Raw genomic sequence first — 23,117 nt, forward strand, 5'->3', positions numbered from 1 at the left:
ATAATGTTCTCAAGGTTAATCCCTGTTGCAGCATGTGTTAGGATTTCCTTCTTTTTTAAGGCTGAATAATATTCAATTTTCTGTATATACTACATTTTCTCTATTCATTCATCTGTCAGTGGGCTTTTGGGTTGCTTCCATCTCTTAGCTGGAATGAATAAACATGTTATGGATCCAAGGAAGATACACAGGTAACAAAAGAATTCATGCTTTTTTTTTTGGTTGTTCAAAATTTTTATTGTTTTTGGAATATTTATATTTATGCTTTTGTCACTATCCACAATGTGGCTTTTAAAAAAGGCCTGAGCCACTTTGCGGTTCTCACCCCAATATAATCATCATCCCCTCATTCTTAGAATCCCTTTTCCCTGTCACTTTGTCTTTGTGTGGCTTGTATAAAATGAGGACCCTGGAAAAGAACATTTCCTGTGAACTTGAGAGTCTAGATGAGCAGTGCCCAGCTCAGCAGGACCAGGGAGGTAAAACTAGCTGGAGAGCAGATACGTTATGATCTGAACCAAGGTATAGTTGTGCGCATGTCTGAAGGGTCGTGCTGACTCACCAGCAGCATAAGGAATATGCAGGTTGACCAGGGTGAGGTAGGATGGTCCACAGGATTGTGTGGATTGTGGGAGGGGGCAGTATATAAAATTCGTGGATCAAACACCTAGCTACTTCCTGAAAATGGCCTAGGTTCTAGAAAACAAAGATCTAGGTGTCTTGATTTTTTTTTAATTTACGGAGATTCAAGACACTAATATGTTCATTCTTACGGTTTACAATGAAAGCAAATGGCTATGGTGATGCAGAGAAGACAGCTGAACTGCACCAGTATATTAAGAGTTTTAAATGAAATTCTGAGTTACCTGACCTTATAAAAATACACATTAATATACTAACTACTGCACAAAGATCTAGGATGGGGGAATATTTAAAAATACATTTCTCTTGGATCAGCACCAAAAATATCATTAGTTTTCTGTACAGCTTGTGACAAGTTTTTCAGTATAGGTAAGTTAAAATGATTTGATAAAAATCACAAACACCACGGAAATCGTTAAAGATATATCCAATCAACTTCCAAATACATTTTGACATCAAGGTCAGGCAATTCACTTGGAAGGATATTATCGTGAGTACCACTGAATTACTGTCCTAAGACTTTTGATGTCAACTTTGTATGATGGGGACATTTCACATCTCACACAAAGGAGGCACTGGGACTTAGAAACTTAAGAAAATTATTAGAACCATTAAGACTGAGGTGAAGAATTTGTGCAGCCTTCCACAATTTCAAAGAGGTAGTGATAGATGCTTGTCCTCCTGGCGATGTCAAACGCAGTTTCTTCCAGGTTGTTCTTCAGACCTGCTTTGACGTAGCGGTTCATCAGGAGGAGTTCAAGGGTATCTTTGCTGTCTCTGTTCCCAGCAGCTAGATGTAAGGGGGTCAAGAGGCCTTTTGTTTGGGCGTTGATATCGGCATCATGCTGCAGTAAGAAAGAAGCCACTCTGGTGTTATTCCACTTACAGGCACTGTGCAGGGGTGTCCAGCCATCCACAGTCACCGCGTGAACATCTGCCCTGTGTGCAATCAACTCCCGGACCACGTCTAAGTGTCCGCTGTAGGCTGCTCGATGGAGCGGGGTGTACCCATCTTCATCTCGAGTGTTCACGTGGGTGGCCTTTTCTGAAAGCAGTCTTCGCACTGTGGTCAGCTGAGAAGAAAATAGATCTTTTACAAACCCAACTCGAAATGAAACAATAAGCAAAGAAAATTAAACCATCTAGTGTTCGATTTAATTAAGTTAAATAAAAACTTCTTTGTTAGCAGATGACTGTAAAATAAAAAATACGATTTTTTTTGGGGGGGTGGGGAACTGATTTAACAATGAACAAGTCAGTGTTAACTGTAAACTGTTGATTCTAAGAGCATGATTCTCTGAATACCAAACCATACATTTATTCCTCGTCCAATGAAGGCTTATTGTATAAAAGCTATAGTCCTAGATGAATAATACAGGCTAGAATTGTATTAATATTTTATATTTCATCTGTGAAGAAAACATAGTAATGGAACAGACTGATCTTTCTGTAGTAGTATTACCACACCAATATACATACTGTATAAAACTTTAAAAAATACCTACTGTATAGCACAGGGAACTCTACTCAATATTCTGTGATAACCTAAATGAGAAAACAATCTAAAAAAGAATATATGTATAACTGAATCACTCTGCTGTACATCTGAAACCAACACAACGTTGTAAATCAACTACACTCCAATTAAAAAAAAAAAAACTTCTTTTAACAGTAGAATACAATGGTAACAAGGAAGTCAAGATTAAGGAGCGCAATTCCTTCTAACTAAAACAACCTCAGATACATGTTTTCAGGAAGTGATTTTCAGTTTGGTCTGAGGACCTCTGGTGGGATGCAGTCTGCTCTTGGCTTAAAAAGTTATCCAAAAATATAAGACCATTTATTAGTTTATTAACAGAGGCATGGGGGAACTTAGTAAAACAAGATACAAAGGGCTAAGTGGGAAGAACAGACTTTGGCTGTTAAGCAGGGTCATCCTACTATGGACGATTCTGGGCAAATTAATGTTCCTGAATCTCAACTTCTTAATCTGTAAAAGGGAAGAATATGACATATCTTATAGGGATATATGAGGATTAAATCAATAATGTAGTAAGGCACATGGTACAGTTGGTATTTAATAAATGTTAATTCCCATCCTCTTTTTACTAAAGACTTGTCTTTAGGATGACCCTAATGACTTAATATAAATGATTTAAAGATACAGATGATTGCTTGCTCTCTTTATAATTATTCTTAAAGCTCCCCAAAATACCCATGTGACACTTTGTAGCTTACTATGTGTTTTCACATACATTGCCTCTGTATAAAACCCTGTATGAAAGAGGCAGGTATTATGGTGGCCATTTTTACAGATAAGAAAATAGAGGTTCAGAAACAGTAGGCTTTGCCCAAAGTTACAGACTAAAGCAAGATTCAGGACAGGTCTTCTGGCTTCCAGTCTAATACGTTTCCTACTAAATTAAGGTTTCCTCTTTAACTGTTCTTTTTTTACCCGATTTTTTTCAGCAGCCCAAAGAAGCAATTTGCTTGGATCTTTTTCCATGTTTTTTTCTTGCAATTGATACCACTCTTCAGTTTTTTCATCTTGCTCTTCATCTTCATCAGAATTCCCTACCCAGAGACTTTGGGTGCCAGTGGGAATAAGGTGTCCATGTGTTTCTAATAATTCAAGTTGGTTAAAGTGTTCAGAAAAGTCCAAGGAGTTCTCTGGGTCTGGTTTTCCATCATCATTTACTTTCTGTTTTTCCATTTTTACTACTATTCTAAATACAAAGCATTTCAAATGCCACAGTATAAATACTCTTTCCAGAGATGAATTATGTCTGCTTTATTTTATTCATCAAGATCTGAAACACAAACACAAAAATTAGGAGCAAAATGGTTATTGAGGCTTTATCAATAGCATAGATAAGTCTTGCAAATATACACAAATAAGCCCTGTCTAAACTTTTTTGGTGTTTATTAATACCCTTCACATTCATTAAATATTGGAACTGATAGATTTCAGTTATCTTTATTTTTAATATTGTTTTTCTACCAAGTCAGTGGTTATAACACTATTTTGAATCTATTGGTTCACATACTATATTGTATTATGCTAACAGTGATTAATGCTTGAAGCTTTTAAATTATACCTAATAAAGATAACCACATTCACGATTTTTATAGACTAGACACACAGAAGCTATAAAGCAGGAGCAAAAATTTTTAGTTCCTAAAAAATCTACTTCCAAGAATCAGAGATTCTTAGAGATGGAATAGCCCCCAGAGGACATGTGTCCCAATCTCTCATCAATGCAGATATCTTTATCATGACATCTGTAATAATCAACCTATTTCTACTTTAACAATTTCAGGCTTAGGAAAATTCACTGCTTTAAAACGTAGTCCTATTCATTGACAGATAACTATAGTTCTTAGTTGGGTTCTTGTTTTGAAACGGAACTTTGGCTGTCATTTACTCCTTCATTCAACAAAGATGAATAGAATGCCTGGTATGTGCCAGTCTCTGGGTACTGGGATTCAATAATGAACAAGATCCACGTCTTAACCTCAAGAAGCTTCCTGTCTCGTCAGGGAGATTGGCAAAGACAGTGTTTAAGTGCTATAATAAGACCATATCTAGATATGATGAATATACAGGAAGGTCATAATTAACCCAGTCCTCAGGGAGTAGAGAAGGCTTCCTGAAGGAAATGATATTTATTCTGCTAGGCTGCCATAACAATTTATAAACCAGTATCAGCTTAAAGAGTTATGCAGCAGATTAAACTTTAAACAAAATGAGAATAATAGATATTTTAAAAATATTTCTCAGCTTCCCAACTATACTTGTCGAAATCTTATCAGTCTTTCATGACTCTTCTCAGATGTTGCCTCCTTCATTGTCTTTCTTGAGCCTCCAAATTAGATCTCTCTCTAGTTTCTACTTTTTTTGTGCTACATACCGTTTTATTTCACCACTAATTTTGTTCTTGTTTTAGTCTCTTAAAAGATTGTAAGCTTAAGGATAGGGACTATATTTAACTTACATTTATGTCCCACTTATATAAAGCAAACATTAAGAAATATTTGTAGAATTAAAGCCCTATCACTTGATTTTGCTTGGAATGGATTCTGAGAAATTTGAGAGTTAGTCGTGTACCCCTAAGATACTGATTTCTTTCTACCTAATTTTCACGAGCTTTAATTGATACAATCCTAATGCATCAGTAGATTTTATTACTACTGCCAAGAGCATTAAAGTCAAGTTTAAATTTATCACGCATGACCAGTACCTTCTCTGGACCTGTTACTTTGTTGCACAATGAAAGGATTGTACTAAAGGATTTCCAAAGACTGTCCAACTTTACAGAGTCAATCGAGAGACCCTATCAGAAAGGCTTTATGTTCTAATATTTTCACTTTCCTCAAACTGTTCTCTGAACTTTGCAATACAAAAGTGATCACAAATCTACTCATTAAACACTTTATTAAATACCTTACTGTATAGTTCACTTGTCATTTGTATCAACCACAGTAACATTATAGCACAGATCTTATACCCCCCTTTCCTTTCCATAAAAACTCTTTTTATAATTTAAATTTACTGTTCCAGGTACAATAAATTACATATTAAAATTTCTTAATGGATTTAATTTAAAAAGTCAACCCCAGGTGCATCTCCCTGATTCAGGGCTTAAAAAGCCGATCAAGATACCTACTTGATGATACTCCACCAAGAAGAACTAGGGTATGTTTTTTAAAGATCACATTCCATAAGAGATCTAAACTATGTTAACTCTTAACAATTCAGTGACAGGTGGGGCCGTAAACCCCATTTTACAAGTGAAGGCGCTGAGGTTCTGATAGATTAAAACAACTTTCAATGGAACTAAAAGCCCAAATTTTCTAATTCAAAAGTTTCACATTGTTTTTTAATGTACTCTATTTTACTGCTGTCAGCACAAAGCAATGCAGATGTGCTGAACCCGAGATCCAGGCAGACAATAAGGGGACGCAGGGAAAGTCTTGTAAACTGGAGTCCGAATGCTCAATCTCTGGGGAGTGGAGGTGAGGGAGAAGACCACCAGTCCCGGCCCTCCAGCACCGGCTGGTCACTTCCCAGGCCCAGGAGTCGCGTCTGAGGCCTTCCGAACTTCTACGAGCGAAGAAGCCGCTCCAGCCCTACTTAGGACCCACGACGCGGCCCGATTTGCAGGGCTCGGAGGGGTCGACAGGAGACCCGCCCCTTTGGGCCCAGGAGTTCTTAGGTGGCGCCAGGCGACCAGGAAGCGTGGCCCCTGGCCCCGGACGAGAAAGACCTACCCACCTTAGAGAGGGGAAAATCGCCGCCGGAAAGCTCGCTTCCGGGGTTCGTCCCCCGGGCTACTCAGGATTGGCTCCTGTATGAGGGCGGGTCCTCGCTGCAACTTTTCCTGCTACCTTACGGCAGTCGGCAGCCAATGAGAGGAGTTGAAGCAACTACGTCATTTATGAGGTATCGCGAGAGAAGGAGGTGCTTTTTCTCTCCCGCTTAATTCATGTTTATGGCCAAGCTGCTTCTCAGGCGGTGCTGTTGCTTTTCTTCTCAAGAATCTCCCTCCTTCTTCCCGGGTAAAAGACAGCCTCGGGTTCCAGGGTGGGGCTTTGGAGAGTCCAGATGTGGGGTAGTTTAGGAGTCGCTTTCTGTATCTGCAGGATCGCGAGCGGAAGCCCAGAGAGGATTGACTCTGGGCCGGGTAGGCTCGGGAGGAGCCTGGGAGGTTTCCGCGTTCTGGTTTCTGAGGGTCCGGTGGTGCGGGACTGCTGAGGCTTAGAATCCCCACCGAACCAGGAATCCGGACGTGGGAGGGGTCGTTCCGCGGTGGCAGCCGCTCCTCCCCAAAGATCCTGGCCATTTTCCTTAAACCACGTGTTTCTGCTTATTTATACTAGCTTTAAACGTGGACCCCCTATCTTTTCAAAACAAGCCCATTCCTTAAAAAAAAATTTTTGTGTTTAAGCAGGAAATACGGGGTCGCCTCATGCTCCAGAGTAGCCCATGCATGCAACTTAAACATTTCTGCACATCCAGAGTTCGTGTGCTAAACCAGAACTATTGGATGTGACCCTTTTTGCCCGTTCATTTAACAAGCATTAGCTTCCCGTGGGGCATAGAAAGGGAAACAGGAGAGGAGCTTAATCATAATGGTGAAACTAGAGTATCACTGGAGATATGTTTTTCTGTTTTGTTTTTAAGCTCTGAAAATAAAAGTATAGTAGGTGCTTAATTGAAAATGAGACACTTCCAAAATTGTCAGTCTGCTTTTTAAAAATGTGTTTTAAATAATATAATTTTGTTTTAGAATTTGGAATCGAGTGAGTTTTCTGACGTGTTTGAGCACAGGACCCAGGGGTACTTGGAGAGAGAAGTGGTCCTGGAGGAGCTGGACTGATCATAGAAATGAGTCCTGCAGATGCTCTGTAAGCACCTGTCTTCCGAAGTCGTCTTTGTTGCTTTAGGTTTCTACAGTCTATCAACTATGATCACCATAAAAGAAAACTTATTTAATAAATTATGAGTAAATAAAGACCTTGCCTCTGAATACAAGTGTTAGTCATCAAAATGAATATTTGGAATGGTTAACATTTCATGCTATATGTTTATTAACTAAAGATAATATGCAGCTATAGATTGGGGTTTTGCAGTAGGTTGGCATATTGCTATATAAGTTTATGTTCTTATGCTTTGTCTTAAACTATTGAAGCTATAAATATGCTTGGACTAAGTCTTACTAGCTAATGCAAGTCTTTTTTTTTTCTTAATTAATTTATTTTTGGCTGCGTTGGGTCTTCATTGTTGCGGCGGGCTTTCTCTACCTGCGGCGAGCGGGGTTGCGGTGTGCAGGCTTCTCATTGCGGTGGCTTCTCTTGTTGCAGAGCTCGGGGCTCTAGGCGCGCGGGCTTCAGTAGTTGTGGCTCACGGGCTTAGTTGCTCCGCAGCATGTGGGACCTTCCCGGACCAGGGATCAAACCCGTGTCCCCTGCATTGGCAAGGGGATTCTTAATCACTGAGCCACCAGGGAGGTCCTAATGCAAGTCTTTTAAAGCAGATTTTTTTTTTTTTTTTTTTTTTTTGGTATGCGGGCCTCTCACTGTTGTGGCCTCTTCCGTTGTGAAGCACAGCATGGCTCACGGGCCCAGCTGCTCCACGGCATGTGGGATCTTCCTGGACTGGGGCACGAACCCGTGTCCCCTGCATCAGCAGGCGGACTCTCAACCACTGCGCCACCAGGGAAGCCCTAAAGCAGATTTTTAAAGAAGTAAATTGCTTTATTACTGAATAAATTGCAAATGAATCTGACTAAAATGAAAATAAATAAAAGGACTAGAAAAAGTTATGTGGAAAAAGCTTCAAACTTGGAATCTTTCACCCTTGTTTTAATTTCTTTTTATCTATCTGTCTGTCTATCTATCTATCTATCTAATCTATCTAGGCTGCACTGGGTCTTCGTGGCAGCACGCCCCGTCTTCCTTGCAGTGCACGGGCTTCTCTAGTTGCGGGCTCTAGAGCGCGTGGGTTTAGTAGTTCCGGTATGTGGGCTTAGTTGCGGCATGTGTGGCCTTAGTTCCCCAACCAGGGATTGAAGCCGGGCCCCCTGCATTGGAAGCACAGAGTCTTAACCACTGGACTACCAGAGAAGTCCCCTTAATTTCTTAATTAGCATTGTGTAACCTTGGACAAGGTAGCAAGCCTCTAAACTTTGTCTCCATTTCTTCATTTGTATAATTGGATTACAAATGACTCTCACGGCTTCCCTGGTGGTCGCGCAGTGGTTAGGAATCCGCCTGCCAATGCAGGAGACACGGGTTCGAGCCCTGGTTGGGGAAGATCCCACATGCCACCGAGCAACTAAGCCCGTGCGCCACAACTACTGAGCCTGTGCTCTAGAGCCCGTGAGCCACAACTCCTGAGTGCACGTGCCACAACTACTGAAGCCCCCGTGCCTACACCCCGTGCTCTGCAACAAGAGAAGCCAACGCAATGAGAAGCCCGTGCACCGCAACGAAGAGTAGTCCCTGCTCTCTGCAACTAGAGAAAGCTGGCGCACAGCAACGAAGACCCAACGTGGCCAAAAAAAAAAAAAAAAAAAAGACTCTCAGATTAATTCTCATATTTAAGTGAGAGACCTCAAGGGAAAATACCTTACAAATTGCTATGGAAGTCTGGGTAGTAATCTGAAAGTATTCTGACTTACCCGTATGTATATAGCAATCAGAACTGTTCATATCATTTTGAAGTTTATGAAGAGAAATCTTTTCTGGAAAATTCTCTTATGTATAAAGATTTGAATTTTGGAGATATATATATAAATTTTTTTTGAAGTTCGTATGGTTTAGTGAAAACAGCCTGAGTGTTAATACCGGGTTTTAGTTCCATTTCTACCATTTTGTTTCATGATAAATCAGTTAATTTCCTTGTATATAGCTTTCTAGTTTTTCAGAGATAACAATACTTAACCTGTTTACGTGTGGGAGTTGAGATGAGATCAGGGATACCAAAATATTTTAAAGACAATTAAAAGTTATATTAAGTTTAAGAGAGAATTAATAACTATCATATTGCTGCTTCACACGAAAGTACTTTTGAATACTACCAAATTTAAATGGCATTGTAAATTAGTTTTGTTACTTGGCCAAAGTCATTAGTGAAAAACTAACTTTGTATGGAGAGCAAACTTCTTCAGGGGCCTGGATGTAAGTTACTAGTTTATTAGGATAAAAATCTACTTATAAAGTAAGGGGAAGGGCTTTTAAAATTAACCAGTTAATTCTAATTTTCGTGGGAAAGTGCAAAGTAGATAAATAGCAAGTTTAGATACTGGGATCAAATCCTCTTGGATTTTTGCTGTAGAACAGAGCAGGAAAACAACCAAGCTTTCAAATCCAGGTTACATATCAGTTTATGAAACTGGTTGTAATGAGGTTATACATTTCTGAAGCAGTTACAAAACCTTTTAAAAATGTGTGTACATTTGTTCTGCTTTGTATTAGTGGTAAGAAAACTGTGACATTAATGGTCTGTTGAATGCTTCAAATTTTTGGACCTAGTTTAGGGCTAGAAAAATGATTTTACGTCATAACTGCTATTATTTTATAGATTTAGGTTTCAGTTTGCTTGAACATCCTTTTAATGAATTATATTGACGTGTTTCTTCTTTTTAAATACAGCGATGATGAAAATACATTTAAAGTCTTAGTTGCAACAGATATTCATCTGGGATTTATGGAAAAAGATGCCGTCAGAGGAAATGATACGTTTGTAACACTTGATGAAATTTTAAGACTTGCCCAGGAAAATGATGTGAGTTTAGTTTGCATTTTTGCGATTTCTACCAAGTTCCCTTACTCAACTTGCTCTTTTTCCTTTTAAAGATAGAGGTTTGTTTTATAGGCCCATGTGCTCACACTGCCTGCTTAAATATCAGTATACTGAAAGCCCAAAGCAGATTTTGTGTGCTTTATTCCCTGAATTCAAGTAGGAGCTACTTTTGTAAATAGTCTGTAAAAATTTACAAATATTTACAGTGTTTACTGAGTGCAGTATCCCGTGGCAGTTTCTATTTGAAATGTAAAGATGACTGTCATAGTTTCTGCTTTCAAAGAACATGCAGCAAGCAAGTCAGTATGTGAGATACGATAAATGTCAAAGATGCTCAGATGCAAGAGCCATAAGATTATAAACAGCATTTCCTGGGAGTTTGGAGGTAGAAGAGATCACATTTAGATGAGGATAGCAAGATGAGGTGAATGAAGTGGCATTTAACTTGGGCTTAGAAGGATGGTAGGCTTTTAATGAGTGAAGAGCAAAGAGAGTGTACACCTCCCGTGAAGCAGTAGGAAGGGCACAGAGGCGAGATGATTGGTCCATTAGGGGTACAGCAGCTGTTTGGCTCACTGGTAGGTCGCGTGTTAGAAAGCGCACTGAAAGACTAGAAATGTGGTTTGAGCTGCATCAAGAGCTTCAATACCAGATTGAGGAGTTTGTACCCCGTTTAATAGAAAGTCTTCTGGCAACAGAGTCCAGCATGAAGGCAAGATAAGTTGGAGGCTTTTTAAAAGTGGTGCCATGGAATGGAAAAGAGGAAGTGAATGCAGGAGATAATACAAAGAGAGGATTTGGATACTTTGATTGGTTAGTCAGTCGTAGGGGGTGGGGATGAGGGAGAAGGGGATGACGGTGACTCTGGAGTGTATTATGTTTGGGTGGATGGTGGTACCAATAATAGAAGTAGGTTTTAAATAAGGAAGATTTCTTCCGTATTTTCATACTTCCTTATAACATCCTTCCTAATGTGGGAAGGTGATGAATTCTGATTGAGACCATTTGAGTTGGAGATTCCAATAGGACATTCAAGGAAACATTCCAGCAGACAGTTGAAATGTCCATCTCGAGCCCAAAAGGCAGCTGGGGAATAAATATAAATTCTGGGGACTTGCAAACTTCAACCTTGACTTTTCCTCAGAGTTCTCTTCAGTTTTTCTACAAGTTCTTTGGTTCTTATTCCCAAATGTATACAAGTGGAACCTCTCTACTATTTTCTACCTTCATGTCTGTAAACTTAGTCCAAAACTTTTGTCATATTTTGCTGGACTGCAGTAGCTCCCCTTAGGTTTTTTTACTTCCATTCTTTCCCCCTACAGTATTCAGCATAGCAGCCAAAGTGAACTTACAAAAATCATGTCAGATCATGTCACTCTGCCGCTTATAATCTAAGTGGCCTTCCACTGAATCTAGAATAAAAATTAAACTACAAGGTTCAGTGTGATCTGGCCCCTGCCAGGAGACTTCATCTCCTTCCACTCTGCCTGGTTGGTTTGTGCTTCATCCATACAGAGATGTTTTTTCTACTCTGGTACCTCTGCATGTGTGGTTCTCTTCCTGCTCAGAGCACCTTGATCTTGCCAGGGTTGACTTCTCAGTTCTCAATTCCAGTTTTACCTTTTTGGGGGAGGTCTTACCTGATGTCTCCAAACACTCTTATCACATTACTCATTTATTTTTTTTTAATAGCACCATCTGAAATAATTTATTGAATTAATTACGTGTGTATTATCTTCTTTACTAGAAGGTGAACTCCATGAGAATGAAAAATCTTTTTTGTTTGCTCATGTGTATCCTAGTACCTAGAAAGGATCTGGCAAGCAGTAGGCACTTTTTTTTTTGCGGTACGAGGGCTTCTCACTGTTGCGGCCTCTCCTGTCGCGGAGCAGAGGTTCCGGACGCGCAGGCTCAGCGGCCATGGCTCACGGGCCCAGCCGCTCCGCAGCATGTGGGATCCTCACGGAGCCGCGTCCCCTGCATCGGCAGGCGGACTCTCAACCACTGCGCCACCAGGGAAGCCCAGTAGGCACTCTTATAAATGAGTCTCCTTTTACCCTGAGGGCAGAGAAATTTGCAGTCAAAGAAGGTCTGTTTCCTGTCAGAGAATCTTCTGTCCTTTCTTTTCTAACTCTTAGATGCTGAAGTATTTCTTTCCCTGAGCACGAGCTTTTTTTTTTTTTCTTTACCTTGTCCTTTCCTTCCCTTCCATTTCCTCCTGTTTCCCCTCCCTGCATGCTTTAATCTTAACTGCCCCCTCCCACCTACAGCCCTATACTGGTACTTCCAAATACATGTTTACTTCCCCCCATCATTTGTGTTTATTATTTCTTCTTATTGAAATCTAAGTTTTTCCCGATTTTTAGGTTCTCTATTTTGTGGGCCTGTGCCATCTAACCAGCCTTATTTCTACTCTCTAGTTCTTTGGAATCCTTTTTTTTTTTTTTAACTTTTAATGTTGAAACAATATCAATCTTACATAAACATTGCAAGAATAGTACAAATAATTCCTTACCCTTCACCGAGATTTTCCTACACTTTACTACTACATTTGATTTATCCTCTCTCTTCATAAATACACACACACACTTTTTTTTTTTTTTTTTTTGGCGGTACGCCGGCCTCTCACTGTTGTGGCCTCTCCCGCTGCGGAGCACAGACTCCGGACGCGCAGGCTCAGCGGCCATGGCTCACGGGCCCAGCCGCTCCGTGGCATGCGGGATCTTCCCGGACCGGGGCACGAACCCGTGTCCCCTGCATCAGCAGGCGGACTCTCAACCACGAGGGAAGCCCCACACACTTTTTCTGAACCATTTGAGAGTAAATTACATATGCAACCACAGTGCACTTATCAAAACCAGGGAATTATGTTGATTCAGTACGATCATGTAATTCTAAGATGCTGCCAGTTGTCTCGACAAAGTCTGTCATAGCAGTTTGGGGGCAGGTCAGTGGTGTCCAGTTGCCAATCCAGGATTACATTTTGCATTTAGTTGTCATGTCTCTTTAGTCTCTTGTAATCTGGGATGTTTCATCTGTCTGCCTTGTCTTTCATGACCCTGACACTTTTGAAGAATCCAGGGTAGTTACTTTTGCAGAATATTCCTCAGTTGGAGATGTCTGACGTTTTCTCATGAGTAGATTCACTTTGGGCAGGAAGACCACAGAAGCAAGTTGTGTTCTCAGTGATCCCTGGAGTCACAAACCAGTTTTTAAAAATATTAAAAAAAAATTTTTTTTTGTTTGTGGTAAAATACACATACCATAAAACTTACCATCCTAACCATTTTTAAGGGTACAATTGAGTAGTGTTAAGCACATTTGCATGGTTGAGTGACCAACCTCCAGAGCTCTTTTCGTCTGGTAAAAGGGAAACTATATCATTTAAACAACTATTTCTCTTTCCCCTCCCCTGTAAAAATGTTTGTTTGCTTTGTTGTTTTTGTTTTGTTTCTTCTATGCCTTGGATTATGATCATTTTCTCCCTTTACTCAAATCACGTTTAGTTTTGAAGACCTGGCTTAAATCCCACATTTTTATTGAAGTCTCTCTGACTGTTGTCAGGGCAGAAATCTTTTCCTTCTTCCCTTCTAAGTTCCCTGGCTGGTCTAATAATCAAGTTGATGTAAGACAGATTAACAGGGTAAAAAATAAATTTCATATGTATGGGAGCCCCACAAAAGTATGAGACTCCTCAGCAGTGAAGTAATTGAGGCTTATCTGCCATCCTGAGCTAAGGAGAAGGGGAAAGGAGTCTGGGGCTTTAAAGGGGAGGAAGGCAATGCACAGGAAGATGAGACGAGCACATGTTTGGTAAACAGGTGTTTGCCATGCCATGCGATGTCTTTCTGATATCAGAAATTGTCTCTAGTCATAGCTCTCTTCCTGGTACATACCCCCTATCCAGATTCTTTTAGGCAGTTTAGAGAGAGGTAAAAAAGCTTTTCCTGACTCTGCTGGGTCTTAATTGCCTTCACCTCAAAACAGTCCCCATTGCCACAGTGGTCCATTTTGTGGTGACATATCCTGCTGCCCTCACTACTGTAGCCCATGGCGATCTGTATTGCTGGGTTCTTTTGTATAATTAAGAACTTAATCAAGTTTCTTTAAGTAGACTGTACACTTTTGAAAGTGTGTTGGACTTTCTTTCTGTGTGATTTCCCTTCTCTCTGGTTGTTCCTGAACGTTCTTCCTCGAAATCTCACTTATCCTTCATGGTGCAACTCAGGTGCCACCATGTGAGCCCATTCTTCCCAGACGTTGTCCTCAGGTGAATTTCCTCCTGTCAGTTGGAATTAATTGTAATGCCATCTCTACTCCTGGTTTGTCTGTATATCTGTTGTATGCGCGTCAGAGTCTGGCTTACGTTTAGATGCTTTAGCAGTTTGTCTCTCCCATTAGATTTTGAACATATTTAGGATAGGGATCGTATTTTACTTATCACACTCAGTATAGGGTATGGCACGCTGTCTCTATTTAATGAGGGCAAGGACATGATACATTTTGTAGATTGCTATTTCCTTAGCTGCCAGTGCCTGTAGGGACTCTAAATAATTGTTGAACGAATCAAGTGAATAATTTGGATTGAATCTGCTATCCCTTCCATAGGTTTTATTAAAGTGCTAAGTTTATGTTTGATTTGGATAACTTTAAAAAAAGAAGCATGATCACTTTGGGTAGTGTGAATTAGAAACTTGGTGTAGTAATTTGAAGATGGCCTTTTTGAAGGTGGTCTAGGAACCTAAGCTGAAGTCATATTAATAACCAGATTGAAAGGCCCTTTAACTAAACAAAATATGAAGCTTTAAATCTCCACACATAATTGTATCTTTTACAAGATTTTTTTTCTATCTCTTTGCGCTCTAGTTTTAAAAATTTTACCTATAAAGCATACTAATTTTCACACTATTTTCTGTTGATTAGGTGGATTTCATTTTGTTAGGGGGTGATCTTTTTCATGAAAATAAACCCTCAAGAAAAACAGTACATAACTGCCTCGAGTTATTAAGAAAATATTGCATGGGGGATCGTCCTGTACAGTTTGAAATTATCAGCGATCAGTCGGTCAACTTCGGTTTTAGTAAGTAAGTATATGTAAATGCTTAAATGAATGTTTCCTTATGACATTTCAATATTACATGTATGTATAATATATAATATTTTCTGTATAAGACACATGGACACAGTAACAATTAGCCATTTTACCTTTACTATAAGCTATTTCCTTGGTAAATGTAGTTCTTTGAATTTTCTGTACATTGTTATATTAAATTCTATTTCCCTAATTAATAGTGAGATGAGTAACTTCTCAAATTTTTTTTGTACATTTGGTATCTCTTCTGTTCATATCCTTTGTCCATTTTAAAAATTGGGATATTTTTGTCTTTTCCTGTTGAATTTGCAGGAGTTATTTCTAGATATTAAGCCTTTGCTAGGCACGTATTTTTTCCCAATCAGTGGATTGTCTTTTGACTTTGTTTACAGGGCCTTTTGATGACAGAAATATTTAATTTTGATGTTCATAGTCAAACACGTTATTTTTCTTCTTTAATATTTGTGCTTTGGGGACTTATTTACAGTATTCACCTAGAACCCCATGTCATAAAGGTACTCTGTTTTTTCTTAAACATCGTACAGGATACCACATTGCATTTAGTTGAAATGGTCTCAAAATCTCCTTTCGCCTATGCCAGTCTTTTCCAGACAGACACTGACACTTTTGAATTGTACTGGTCAGATATTTTGTAGAATGTCTCTCAACTTGGGTTCTTCTCGTGATTAGACTAGGGTTATTGGTTTGGGGGAAAGAATATTCTTTATAGGTGAAGTGCCCTTCTCAGTATGTAAGGAGTACATGCTATCAACATGGCCTGCACTGGTGAGGTTAACCTTGGTCACTTGGTTAAGATGGTGTCTTGCAGGTTTCTCCACTGTCAAGTTACTATTTTTCCCTTTCCATATACTGTTTGTTAGAAGAGAGTAGCTAAGTCCAACCCACACTCGAAGAGAGGGCATTATGTTTCACTTCCTGGAGAGAGCAAAGAGTATCAAAGAATTTATGGGCGTGTTAAAACCACTACAGTAATTGGTAAATATTTTAGGGGAGGCTATGCAACTATTCTGTTTCTCTTTAAAGTTTGTCCAATAATTTTAGCACTCGTCAGTGGCTCTTGCCTACAGCAGTTTTAACTGTGGTGTCCTAATGGTGATTTTCTAAACATTTCCCACATTCTTTCTGCATTTATTAATTGGAATAGTTCTGTAAAGATTTGTCCCTTGTCCCCCATTTGTTTATTTATTTATTCAATTGTCTATATCAGTAGGAATTTATTCAATTGTTTATATCAGTATGAACTCATTTTTTTCCTTTGAATTGTAATTTAATACTATTATAATCTATTTTGTTGCTCAAATAAATTGTTCCAGCTTTAGCCATTGGACACTCTTTCAGACCACCTCTTGGGTCCTTTCAACATGGCGTCATCTTTTTTCCCCCCTTTTTGGCTCTGTAAGATGCTCCAGGCTAATTTTGTATTTTCTTTTCCCTAGCTTTAGACTCATCCATTTCTTCAAGAAGTCTTGGTTCCTTTTGGAAGCTAGAATCTGGATGCTAGTCATGCACATGGCTATTGTCTTGTCACTGCTTCTAGGCTCTCTCAGTGCACAGAGCTTAAATACACACACACACACACGTATACATGTAAATGTAAAATAAATTAAAAAATATATATATATATAAAGTAACCCCTGAAAACAGACATAGCTATATTTATTTCTTATCTATTTGTATATATATATTTTAAAAATGAGTTTATATTGGGAGGTAAATTTTTGGAGATATTTTTAGGTAAGAAAATGGCTATTTTTAACTTCGGATTGATAATTTGGCTGAGTATATAATTGGATTTTAAAAGATTCTTGTAATTTTTAACATATGTCCTTGTTTTTAAGAATTCTGATCAGTCTTTACCCGTCTTCTATTCAAATCTAAAACTTTATTATTTTTAAACTGCTTCACCCACCCCATAGACGTGTTTACCTATTTCTTTACTTACTATTGCTGTTTCTTATGTTTCATTCCTTTTGTCTAGATTCAGTTTCCTTTCTGAAGTACAGTTTTTAGTAGTTTTTCACTGCCTGTCAGTAAACTCTTATTTTTAGGTGCTTTTGAGGAGTCTTGCTATCGTTTTAGTTGCTGGAAAAGCAGTATAACGTAGTACTTAAAAGCATGGATTCTGATATAAGACTGTCTGAGGTCAAATCCTGGATTTGCCCTGCCTTAGTTTCATTATTATAAGATGGGAATAGTGCTAATCTTACAGAATTGTTGTTAGGAGTAGTTAATAAGAAAATTGCTTAGAATAATAGCTGGCATAAAGAAAGCACTCAGGTAACCATTAAGTTTTTCTCATTGCCCTTAGCATTTTGCAGTCTTACTGTGACATATTTAGTTGTGGATTTAGTTCTATTTATCCTGTTTGGGCTACATGCATTTCAAACTAAGAATTTTTTTTGCAGCAATTTTGGAAAATTCTTATCCAGTATGTTTTCTGTTTCCTATTCTTTTTCTTTCTGAAAATTATTTATATTTTACCCACTTTTTAATATTCCCTATAACTTTATCTCTTTGTACTATATTTTGGATAATTTTCCCTCTGGTTTACTAGTTCATGTAAAAAATAGACCAAAAAAAAAAAAACCAAAGATAGGGAAACTCTGAGAAAAGAAGACTACTAAGTAGTGACTAGCTCAGTTCAATCCCTATCAAAATTCCAGTGGCATTTTTCACGAAAATAGAACAACCAACAGGTACATGAAAAGGTGCTCAACATCACTAATCATCAGGGAAATGCATATCAAAACCACAGTGAGATATCAACTCACTCACACCTGTTAGGATGTCTGTCATCAAAAAGATAAGGGAGAACAAGTGTTGGAGAGGGTGTGGAGAAAAGGGAACCCTTGTGCACTGTTGGCGGGAATGTAAATTTGTGCAGCCACTATGGAGAACACTGTGGAGGTTCCTCCCCAAATTAAAGATAGAATTATTATGTGATCCAGCAATCCTACCTCTGGGTGTATATCCAAAGGAAATGAAAATGGGATCTCAAAGAGGTAATCTGCATTCCCACATTCATTGCAGCATTATTCACAATGGCCAAGATATGGCAACAACATAAGTGTCCATCAGTGGAAGAAGGGATAAAGTTGTGATATATGTATGTGTGTGTGTGTGTGCAGATATATATGCACACACAGCCATGTATATATATATATTCAGCCATGAGAAAGGACATCCTTTCATTTGAGACAACATGGATGGACCTTGAGGGCTTTATGCTAAGTAAAATAAATCAGACAAAGAGACAAATACTGTGTGATATCACTTATACAGTATATGGAATCTGAAAAAGCTGAACTCATATAAATGGAGACTAGAATGGTGGTTACCAGGAGCAGGGAGTTGGGGGGAAAAGGGAAGATGTTGATCAAAAAAATATATAATTTTCAGTTTAAAAATGAATAAGTTCTCAGGATCTAATGTACAGCATAGTGGTTATAGTTAGTAATATTGTATTTTATACTTGAAAGTTTCTAAGAGAGTAGATCTTAAATATTCTCATTACGAAAAAGAAATGGCAGTTATGTGACATGATGCAGCTGTTAAGCTAGGTGTGTGTGAAGCTTGAAGTGGTAAGTAAGCTATAGTGGTTATCATTTTACAAAATATGAGTGTATCAAATCAACACATTGTATACCTTAAAGTCATAAATGTTACATGTCAATTATATCACAATAAAGCTGGAAAAAAGAAAGTATATTATAATGCTACAATAATTTAAAAAGTGGTATGACTCATGAATTGATAGGCAGATAAGTGGAAGAGTATAGAAATTCCAGAAATAGCCACAATACATGTGGGTATTTAGTATTTGATAAAGGTGGTATCTCATATCTCCACAAAAAATATAGCTTATTTAATAAAAGAACTAGAAGAAACTGTTAGACATTTTAAAAAAAGATCTGGATGTGAAAAAGACTTTTCTAAGTGTTAACACAAACCCAGAATCCATAAAAAAAAAAGATTGATATGTTTGTCTTTGTAAAAGTAAATTTCTGCATGGCAAGAGCCTCCCAAAGCGAAGTCAAAAGTCTGGGTTCAACCAGGAAGAATATTTGCAACTCATGGCAAATTACGGTCTAATTTTCCCAATAGTTAATAGTTAAGTAGTTCTTTCAAGTCAATTAAAAAAAAATCCATGACTTAATAAAAATTAGGTAAAGAATATGGACATAGTTCATAGAAAAGGAAATAAAGTAGCATTTTAACATATTAAAAGAATATGAAAGATGCAAAATGAAGTATACTGATATATTTTTCTCCTATAAGATTGATATAGATCAGTATTTCTCAGTCCTGGGTGCACATTATCATTACCTAAGAATCTTAAAAAATACTGATGCCCAGTCTCCAGGTCATTTAATCTCTCTGAGAGTGTCTTGGACATTGGTGGATCTTCAAATACTCCTAGAAAATTCTAACATGCAGCTAGGGTTTAGAACCACTGGCATAGATTGAAAAAGCTTGATAATGTATTGGGTTGGCCAAAAAGCGCCTTCGGTTTTTAAGTAAAAATAAAAGACACATTTTTCATTTTCACCAAGAACTTTATTGAACAATGTGTTCACCCTTTTGTTCCACTACCTTCTGCCGTTTTTCAGGCAACTTCATAATTCCATCTTCCCAAAACTTTTTATCTTTTTGAGCAAAGAACTGTTCCAGGTGCCTTTTGCAGTCTCCAGGGAATTGAAATTTTTTCCATTAAGAGAATTTTGTAAAGATCTAAATAAATGGAAATCGAAATATGCAATGTCTAGTGAATATGGCAGATGAATCAGAACTTCCAGCCAAGCTGTAACGGTTTTTGCCTGGTCATCAAAGCAACATGCGGTCTTGTGTTATCCTGATGGAAGAGTATGCGTTTTCTCTTGACTAATTCTGGATGCTTTTCGTCCAGTGCTGCTTTCAGTTGGTCCAGTTGGGAGTAGTACTTGTTGGAATTAATCGTTTGGTTTTCCAGAAGGAGCTCATAATAGAGGGCTCCCTTCCAATCCCACCATACACACACAACATCACCTTTGGATGAAGACCGGCCTTTGGTGTGGTTGGTGGTGGTTCATTTTGCTTGCCCCACAGTTTCTTCCCTTCCACATTATTGTACATATCCACTTGTCATTGCCCATCACAATTTGTTTTAAAAATGGAACTTTTCATTACATTTAAGTAGAGAATCACATGCAGAAATATGGTCAAGAAGGCTTTTTTCGCTTAACTTATGTGGAACCCAACCATCAAAGCGATGAACATAACCAAGCTGGTGCAAATGATTTTCAATGCTTGTTTTGGATATTTTGAGTATGTCGGCTCTCTCCCACGTGGTATAACGTTGATTGTCCCCAGTTAATGTCTCTATTTAATCGCTCTCAACTTCAACTGGTCTGCCTGACCAGGGAGCATCGTCCAGTGAGAAATCTCCAGCACGAAACATCTCAAACCACTTTTGACATGTTCGATCAATCACAGCACCTTCTCCACACACTGCACAAATCTTTTTGCATTTCGGTTGCGTTTTTACCTTTCTTAAAATAATAAAACATAACATGCCAAAAATGTTGCTTTTTTCCTTCCATCTTCAGTATTAAAATGACTACACAAACCTTCACCAATTTTCATAAGTCTTTTTTTTTTAAATGCCCCCTGATATGACAGCTGTCACATACAATCTAACAAAATTGTTTCAAATGGAGTTAAAGACAACTATGCGCTACTAGAGCCATCTTAGGGAAAAAACTGAATGAACCTTTTGGCCCACCCAGTATCTTGGTGGAGTAGGGGGAATTAGTCTCATGGATTGCCATTGTACTATGAGTAAATCATACAACCTCTGTGGAGGGAAACTGGCAGTAGTTATCAAATTTACAGATGCACGCGTTCCTTTTGACCTGACAGTTTCCTTCTAGATAGTTTCCTATACTCTCGCAAGGGCAACTTTGTACAAGATTACTCACTGTAACAATATTTGTAAAACAAAAGGCTGGAAATAGTCTAAATGTCCATTGATAGGTAACTACTTAAACACATTATAATAATCCATGCAGTGTCCTGCTAAAAAAATCACAAGGAAGCTCTTTATGTACTGGTATGGAATGATTTATAAAGTATGTAAGTGATAAAGGCAGGGGCCAGAAATCTATATTGTGCTACCATTTGTCTAAGAAGGAAGATGTATTTATTTGCTTTACAGGTATAAGATATTTTTGCACAGATACACTAGAAATTCCTAGTGTTATTTGCCTCTGAGAAGAGAATCTTGGTGACTAGGAGCAAGAGTGGGTGGGAAACTTTAAGTCATCCAAGTAGTAAGTGATAGAGCTGGAGTTTTTAATCTAGGTCTTTTGGATTCCACAGTAGATGTATTTCCCCTCCCGCTTCTACAAATAAAAACCTTTTATAAAGGCTTTCAAAATTTTGAAAGCCTATTTCCTGTTAATCAGATATTCAAATCTCTCATACAATTCATAAGCATCATATATTTGTATGGTTTTCTTTTAAAGTGTAGTACTTTGAGAACTTTTGAAACTTGAATTGAAATGAACTGCTGCCTAGGATTTTATCTTTTTAAAGCTCCAAACTAGTGGTCATTTGCCAGCTTAGATCATCCAGTTTGCCTATAACTGTATTAATTTTTTGGAGGATAACGGGGAAACAGCTTTTGTCTCTTACAGAAACTTTTCTTTCTTTCTTTTCTTTTAAGGTTTCCATGGGTGAACTACGAAGACAGCAATCTCAACATTTCAATTCCTGTGTTTAGTATTCATGGCAATCATGATGATCCTACGGGGGTAATTATTGGGTTCTTAGTTTGTTGAAATTTTAGAAACGATCAGTTTAGTTTGTCTTTGGAAAGCATTCTTTCACTTCTTCCCAGCAATTTGTAGTCAAATTGATTCAAAAGTTCAAATTGACTTTTTATCATTCATAGAAGCTTTTATACTGCTTTTCTGATAATTTTTTAAAATCTGGAATAATAATTGGCATGTGACATACACATTTATTTCATAAGTGCCAAGGTTAACAATAAGTAACCAGGAGGAGGAATAAACACCTAACATTTGTATAATGCTTTACAATTTACCAAGGGCTTTTGTATCTCTTATCACATAAATCTCACCTGAAGGAAATGAGGGTTTCATGAACAGTTTTAAATCTAAATTAGAACATCTTATTTTCTGTTTGATATGAAAGTACAGACTGTCCCTAGTTTATGAGGGTTCGACCTTAGATTTTTCAACTCTACAGTGGTGTGAAATGGATATACATTCAGTAGAAGTTGCGCTTTGAAGTTTGAATATCTTTTTTGGGCTAACGATACGTGGGAAGATACTTTCGTGTGATGCTGGGCAAAGGCAGCGAGGCACCCCGATCAGCCACAAGGTCACGAGGGTAAACAGCTGCTACACTTACAGCCATTCTGTACTCATACAGCCATTCTGTTTTTCACTTACAGTACATTATTCAGTATATTACACAAGATACTCCATACTTTATTGTAAAAGTATTTATACCTTTGCCCAACTGTAGGCTAATATACGTGTTCTGCGCATGTTTAAAGTAAGCTAGGCCAAGCTATAATTTTCGGTAGGTTAGGTGCTTTAACTGCATATTTGACTTAATGGTATTTTCCGTTTACGATGGATTTATTGGGACCTAAACCCATTGTAAGTCGAGGAAGATCTTTAATAATAGGGCTCCTAAAATAATCTCAAAATACCTTTTTGTTTTATCTGGTCATTAATGTATTATAAATCACTACTTAGCTAGTCTTTTTTTTCTCACCTCTTAAGAGGTCTGCTTAATATGACAAGGCACTGATTTCATGGCTGTTTTTTATTTTTTAGTGGACAAGACATCATGCGTTTTGATGAAATGTTAACTTTGCATTTAGCATGTGATTCCAGTCGCAGTGGGTCACTTGTAATAGAAAAAAGATAGCGAATACTTCTACTATTGTAATTTTGTTTTGAGAAGACATTATCCTAATCTAGGTTTTTGTAACTACTATATAAAATATACTTTTAATAAGTAATAATATGATATGCAGATTAC

At 38.1% G+C, this 23,117-nt stretch overlaps 2 protein-coding genes across 2 annotated transcripts in view; one reads left to right on the forward strand and one right to left on the reverse strand.

The window, feature by feature from the left end:
• Positions 1–247: 247 nt before the first annotated feature.
• Positions 248–3,458, reverse strand: ANKRD49 (ankyrin repeat domain 49). The gene is made up of 2 exons (XM_065882969.1): positions 3,098–3,458; positions 248–1,715 (listed from the first exon to the last, which is right to left on the reverse strand). Exons 1-2 carry the CDS (start codon positions 3,353–3,355, stop codon positions 1,254–1,256), a joined length of 720 nt encoding a protein of 239 aa, XP_065739041.1. The 5' UTR covers positions 3,356–3,458; the 3' UTR covers positions 248–1,253.
• A 3,572-nt stretch (positions 3,459–7,030) lies between these two features.
• Positions 7,031–23,117, forward strand: part of MRE11 (MRE11 homolog, double strand break repair nuclease) — a 64,079-nt gene continuing 47,992 nt past the window's right edge. The window contains exons 1-4 of the mRNA XM_065882113.1: positions 7,031–7,050; positions 9,799–9,931; positions 14,873–15,033; positions 21,766–21,853. Of these exons, the coding sequence (XP_065738185.1) occupies positions 7,031–7,050; positions 9,799–9,931; positions 14,873–15,033; positions 21,766–21,853 (402 nt within the window). The remainder of the gene's footprint in view (positions 7,051–9,798; positions 9,932–14,872; positions 15,034–21,765; positions 21,854–23,117) is intronic.

This window comes from Phocoena phocoena, chromosome 8 (assembly GCF_963924675.1).
Source record: "Phocoena phocoena chromosome 8, mPhoPho1.1, whole genome shotgun sequence".
NCBI lineage: Eukaryota > Metazoa > Chordata > Mammalia > Artiodactyla > Phocoenidae > Phocoena > Phocoena phocoena.